Source organism: Anneissia japonica, unplaced genomic scaffold (genome assembly GCF_011630105.1).
Source record: "Anneissia japonica isolate Jap-2015-1 unplaced genomic scaffold, ASM1163010v1 scaffold315_len769609_cov171, whole genome shotgun sequence".
Classification (NCBI taxonomy): Eukaryota; Metazoa; Echinodermata; class Crinoidea; order Comatulida; family Comatulidae; genus Anneissia; species Anneissia japonica.
In genome coordinates, this window is record NW_022758691.1 from 585,199 (window position 1) to 591,791 (window position 6,593).

The window sequence follows — 6,593 nt, forward strand, 5'->3', positions numbered from 1 at the left end:
ACATTTTGAAAGATAAAGCCATTACTATAGCAGAACGAAATCTGCACATGGCAGAGCAAAGAATAACACAGGGAATTTCGTCTGTAGACATGGCACAGAGCAAGCTCAATAATGCTTTGATTGAGCGTCAGATGAAAGAAGCCATAATGATTGAAGCTCAATTAAAGTACGACTTGTGTTTACGTAATTTAGAGGCTGCAAATGATGAGGTAGAGCGGGCACAATTGTCATTTGAAGAAGTAAGTGATGATATACTTGAACTAAAAGACGAGTTAGATTTGGTATGTGCGATTGTACCTTGTCCTGGTATATGCATCCCAACAACAGAAGTCATACAAACAACAAATAAAGTTTATTCTTTTGTCCCCTACAAATGCTGTACTGATAGAAAAGAAGACATCGTTGTTAATGAAAGAACCCGTTGTTGTAAGGAATGTATGGACTACACTGCAGTGAAAAAAACATCAATTAAATTCAACCTTGTTAAGTTGGTCAAAGGTATATTTTCGCTAGTGTCGAAGCAATATAAAAAAGGAGTTGTCTCAATCGTAAGCTCAATAGGCTTAAAAAGGAGCAAACGTATGGCGGGTAGAAAATCTAAATGTTGTGAAGAATGTTATAATCCTGTAAAATTTGAAGTTAAATTTAGATCATGTAGCTCGTGCACTAAAAAAAAGATAATTGGTCAAATAACAAAGCCTGAAATAGTTGAAAACATGTGTGGGTACCAGATACCTGATTCCAATTGTATAAGAAGCAACGAGAATTGTCGGAAAGTAAGAAGTAAATTGTTTAAACAATCAGAATCATCAGCGCCTGGCTTGGCTTCCCCAATAGCTAACCTTGAAAATGCTAAATTAAATGCAGCAGTAAAAGAGTCGAATTTGAATGAAGCCCGAATTGAACTTGAAAATGCGAATAGTCAATGGGACGTTGCGTATGAAAGGATGTATGTATTGCAAGAAAATCTGAATAACTCAAAGACTGCCCTTGAAGAAGTTCAAAAAGATGTTCAATCTGATCTGAATATTGGACAATTTGAGTTGAATGATTCTTTAAGTAACAGTTTTATTATTAACAAAATCAGCTTTAACGTTGATTTGACAATCCCCGATATGACAATAATTCCCATGGATATCAGTTACACGTTGTTAAAAGTGCCCAACCGTATTCGAATTTTTATTGACTTCAACAATCTAAACTACACTATCGATAAAGCCGCAGTGTTTTTAGCTAACGAAATATTTCGTAACGATAGTAACACTTTAAGGAAAAAAAGAGAAGTTTACCTTTCTGATTCAGGCTTCAGTTATCATCAAAAACGAGACATTTCCCCGATCACCACTCAGCCACAAATCGATAGTGTTAACTATGATTTCATGACAGACAATTTCAATGTAACTGATAATATAAAGCGTGATCAGAAAACAGTTTATACTGAAGAACTATGTCACATATTTACTGAACTTGTGCAGTACATCGAATACTCCTTCCATACGCTGTCGAATATTGCAAAAACATCATTCATTGATCCATTCGAACCATCTGAAACTCTTCTTGATGACTATGCATATAACTTGTCGAAGCCTTTTGCAATTAGTGTCAACGAAACTGCTGCAATAGTTTTTTTTAATTTAACAAGAGGAGAGCTAGAGGAAACAGATGATGTACCATCCGATGAGTTGGAATCAGATGCATTATCGAGGGTCATTTATTCGGAAAAAAGAAAAGTCAACAGCACGCAGTCTTTGCTTGAAACTGACGATATTTTTTCAAGATGGGAAGCTACAATGAACAGATACATTACCAATGACAGTCGAATGTTTGAATGTAAAACATTTACTGATTGCTTAACCTCAGATATAGAGCATCTAAATAATATACTAGAAAATCGCATGGGTTATAATGAATTATCTTCTATAACAACATTCACTCATTCACTCTTGAATAACGGTGAACTGAGTGTAGAGGAAGCAGAATATAGCGCAGTGTTTGTTCTCAATCATACAAACTTTTTGACTAAGAATAATGACATATGTCTGAAAAGTCCTGTCATTACACGGCACCCGGTGTCACAACTTGTTACTGTTGAAGGAAATGATACAGAGATCGTGTGTCAAGCAACTGGAGATCCTGCACCAACGTTCAGTTGGACATTCAATGGCCGAATTTTAGACAATGAAAATTCAAACACTCTACACATTCAAGAAGTTTCAAAATCTGATTCTGGAGTTTACGTGTGCCATGCCAGTAATGAGGTCACTTCTGTGCAGTCGCTACAATGTAAACTCATTGTAGAATATCCACCAGTTATAAATCAACACCCAGAAGATAGTGACATTGATTACGGGAATCCTGAAGGGGTATTCTTCGCATGTAACGCTTCATCTTTTCCTTTAGCTAACTTCAGATGGTTCTTCCAAGAAGTATTAACATCAGATTTGACCCTCATTGAAGGGGAGACTGGCACAGGTCTAGAGATACTGAGTCCAGGTTTTCATCATGGCTGCTGGTACACTTGCGAAGCATCAAACAAGCACGGAACAACGCTGTCTAAACCAGCAAGACTTACAATATTGAACATAACAATGCCAGACGTTTCCAGTCGAGTCCTATGGATCTAACATTGTTAGAAGTAGAAAATTCAACGTATCTTAATCAGTCTGTTGCAAGTGCAATTGAAAATATATTAGAAACTGGTGACAAAATGTTCAAGGTTTCCTATCACCCCAAAGAAAACCAAGGGCAAAACTCAATTCTTACAGAAGTATCATTTACACTAGAGCACACCAATGTAACGTCTATCGATCTTCTGAATGCTAGTAGAGAGGAGGCTGCATACCAAATGGCCGATAAGATAGATAGCCTTCGCGTGAAAGCCCTGGCACTGGATAGTCTTTTTAAACCCGGAGTACAATTTGAGCAGGATGGTAAAGCCATGGAAGTGATCAGCTTCAAAGTGTATTATAATGGCCCGATCTGCCCTCCTTCACAGTACGCCGATGCAAATGGATACATATGTGGTAAGTTAGGCTAATGACTACACAGCGACATTTTTTCTGGAAATCCTTTAAAGCCCAGGAATAATTAAGCAATCATTTTTAACAGGCTTATTTTGTTCATTGCGTTGACTAATTTTGCAAGACAATATGTCTTCCATGTTTACAGTATAAAAATCTGATGGGGTTTTTCAGCAACCTGTGTAGCCCGATTATAAAGCAATTATATTTAATTATGTAGAATTTTATTAGATTACCAGTAATTCTGGTCATAATTGTATTTTACTGTAGTTGACTGCCCACCAGGGTCGTTTAGAAGTAATGAAAATCTACCAGCAGCGTGCGAGATGTGTCCAGAAGGAACTTACCAACCGAAAGCTGGTCAGCTAAGGTGTCTTGAGTGTAAAGGAGAGAGTACCCTAAATTCAAGAAACTGCCTTCAGCAATCCAGTGAGCTTTATTTTTAATACATGATCATCTTTTATTATTCAGCAATCCAAAGACATTTATTTTTAATACATGATAATATGTTATTATATAAAGCTAAGAGGCGTACAACAAATTTAAAAGAAACTACCGAATTTTAGGACAATATCATTTCAAATGTTAGAATAGATTAAAATAGATTCTCCATAGAGACTGCCTACATATACATATAAAAGGTGTTAAATCATTTATCAAATTACACCAAAAAAAATCGATGGAAAATCCCATGTAAAATAATAATTTTGTTTTTAGCGACGGCCACGATCTTCAAATTCATGGTATAGCTATGTGCTATATGTATTTATTGGCCAACTTCCTGTCCTATAGCACAGAAAAACCACAGGTATTGTTTGGTTACATTGATGGTATCTTCATGATCTGGAATCATGGTGAAGATAGTGTGGACACGTTACTACTAAACATTGAACTTGGCTCGTTCGATCATTACTGCTACTAAATCCACTAGCAGTGTGGACTCGTTTACATTACCGCAATTTGTGCAAACCAGATCCCTAAATCCACTGATAGGCCTAAGCATTATGAAGCCGCTCATATATAAACAGTAATCCCCAAAAATGTAGTAAAAATATGCTTTCATCAGATTTAAATTTTCAGAATCGCACTGAAGTACTATCCGGACACCACCACAATATAAATTATCAGTGATGATCTATTGAAACTGCCACCGTATTAAAAAGCAAAATATATTAGTCAGGTCTAATATAAAGAGATAAATTAACTCTTCTGACAACCACCACCTGGGCAGTCATCTTCGTAGTTCATCATAATTATTATTATATTCCTCTTATTATTATTATTATTATTATTATTATTATTATTATTATTATTATTGATAATACATTGATAAGATGATGATGATAATGACGTTAGTAATAGTGATGACAACTACGATAACGATGATAATATATGGTGATGACGACAACGACGACGTTAACGCTGATGACAATATTATTTATGCTTCAGATATCCATAAAACTTCTGACTGTTTAAGTAACTATTAATAAAGGTAATTTACTAAAATGAATGTGATCTGACTTTGTTTTTAGCTGAAAATCCTTCTATGACCACGACGGAACCGACCACGACCTTCTATCAACATAATATAACCTCGAAAAGCTACCATGTCTCCAACAGGCCAACGGTATATTTTACGTTTCTGTTTTAGGACTGTACATATTTTTACTGGTATGGTATGGTAGAAGTCACTATGGCTACAGAATCGATTGTATTCTTTTCGTTCATCATGTAAAATGTACATTAACTTACACTTAAAAGGCTGCACTTTGCTAAATTGCAAACAAGGTTGATTAATGCAACCTACATTAATTTCATTTTACTTGTTCCAAAAGAAAGATGAAATAATTGTTTGGCGATAATGGGTCATGTAGCCACACAAGAGTGTCCGGACGCTTAGTGGTACTAAAAAGTGGAACAGGGGAATATAATGCTAGGTTGCCGACCAAACAACCGCCAATTGCAAAATAAACCAATTATTTCCCTTCCGCCATTTTTGTCTCATTTTCAAAAATCATAAAAAATACCAATAAAAGCAAAGTTGAATGAGACTTGCCAAAAGGAGATTGAAAATCTCAGTCGAGTGGGTCACCAATAAGTTACTTAGGCCTTCTACGATATTAGCAAAAGAATAATTATAAACATTAAAATTTCATAACATATAAATATAATATACATTAACTATTGCAATGATAATAATAATAATAAATAATAATTGATAAAAAGATTATCTTTAAATACTTTTGGTTAAAATACAAATGTGAATGCATTAATATTATTATTATTGTTATTATTATTATTAATAATATTATTATTATTATACAAATATTGAACACTGTAAAAAAAAACTTGAATTTTAGGAATAATACTTATTCTTATCCCATTTAATAATTGAATTTGTAAACATAATGAAGCGTTGTTTTTTTTGTAGGTCGACAGTGTTGTTAGCCGATTAATAGTGGTACTACCTGTTGTTGGATCTGTTGCATTCGTTATCATTTCTGTGGTTGTCATATTGCTTGGTAAGAAGCCAGTATATCCCATAATGGAAAAAAGAAAAAATATCTGTACCACTTTTATTTGGCCTACACTACTTTCTACTACTACTACTACTATTACTACTGCTGCTGCTGCTGCTGCTGCTGCTGCTACTTTAGATAATGTAAAAATTAGCCCTATATGAAATATTACAATAGTAATAATAATATAATTATAATTCATATTATAATAACAATATAATAATGCAATAGTATAATCAAATTATAATAATATCGATAATAGCAACTGTCAGTGATAAATCCAAGAGGTGGAAAAAGGATAACACACCACCCGCCCCTTGTGGTCCTGCTTCCTTGGACATTAGGTCAACGATTGCCACTCACCCTACTAAAGACAGTATTAGTATCAGTAACAACAACAGTGGCGTATTTAGACGTCTTGAAATTGGGGTGCTGATGGTGGGGAGCGAAGGTGAGGTGGGGTGGGGGGCTCGATGATCAGTTAAGGGGAGCTAATTCGCAAAATAAGGTGATTTTAGGTGATTTTTAACTACTTGACTTTGATTTGGAGAAGGGCGACTGAAGGGGCGCGAGTAATTTTTGGGGGACGAGCGCCCCCCCCCCCCACGTAGATACGCCATTGAACAACAACAGTAAAAGTAATACTAAATAACAATAACAATAACAACTACAATAATAATAGTTACAAAAAAAACTAATGATTTTTTTTATATGTATATTATTATTCTGTAGTCAAACGTGCTAAGAAGAAAGCCAAGATCGGAATAGAAATCTCAGTACAAGATGATCAGATTTTAGAGCCAATCAAACACGAGGAAAATATATATTCGTTTGTAAACGGACTAGACGATGCTCATGCTACAGATGTCATGTAGAAGACAACCTGTGTTACATTTGTACCTTTGATGTTAAAGATGTACTCTATATAAATCCAAAACCACTGAATAGACACCTGAAAGTTCCTGGTTTTTCTATAGAATCATAGAATATTCTCTTTGAAAAAAAGTGCAACCATAAAGAAAATGTATATATATATATATGTATATATATATAT

General features: G+C 34.7%; 1 protein-coding gene across 1 annotated transcript; it reads left to right on the forward strand.

Annotated features, from left to right (window-relative positions):
• Positions 1–606: 606 nt before the first annotated feature.
• LOC117125340 lies at positions 607–5,542 on the forward strand. The gene is made up of 4 exons (XM_033271810.1): positions 607–3,023; positions 3,291–3,449; positions 4,553–4,647; positions 5,452–5,542. The coding sequence occupies exon 1, from the start codon at positions 717–719 to the stop codon at positions 2,622–2,624; it is 1,908 nt and encodes a 635-aa protein (XP_033127701.1). The 5' UTR covers positions 607–716; the 3' UTR covers positions 2,625–3,023; positions 3,291–3,449; positions 4,553–4,647; positions 5,452–5,542.
• Positions 5,543–6,593: the final 1,051 nt, after the last annotated feature.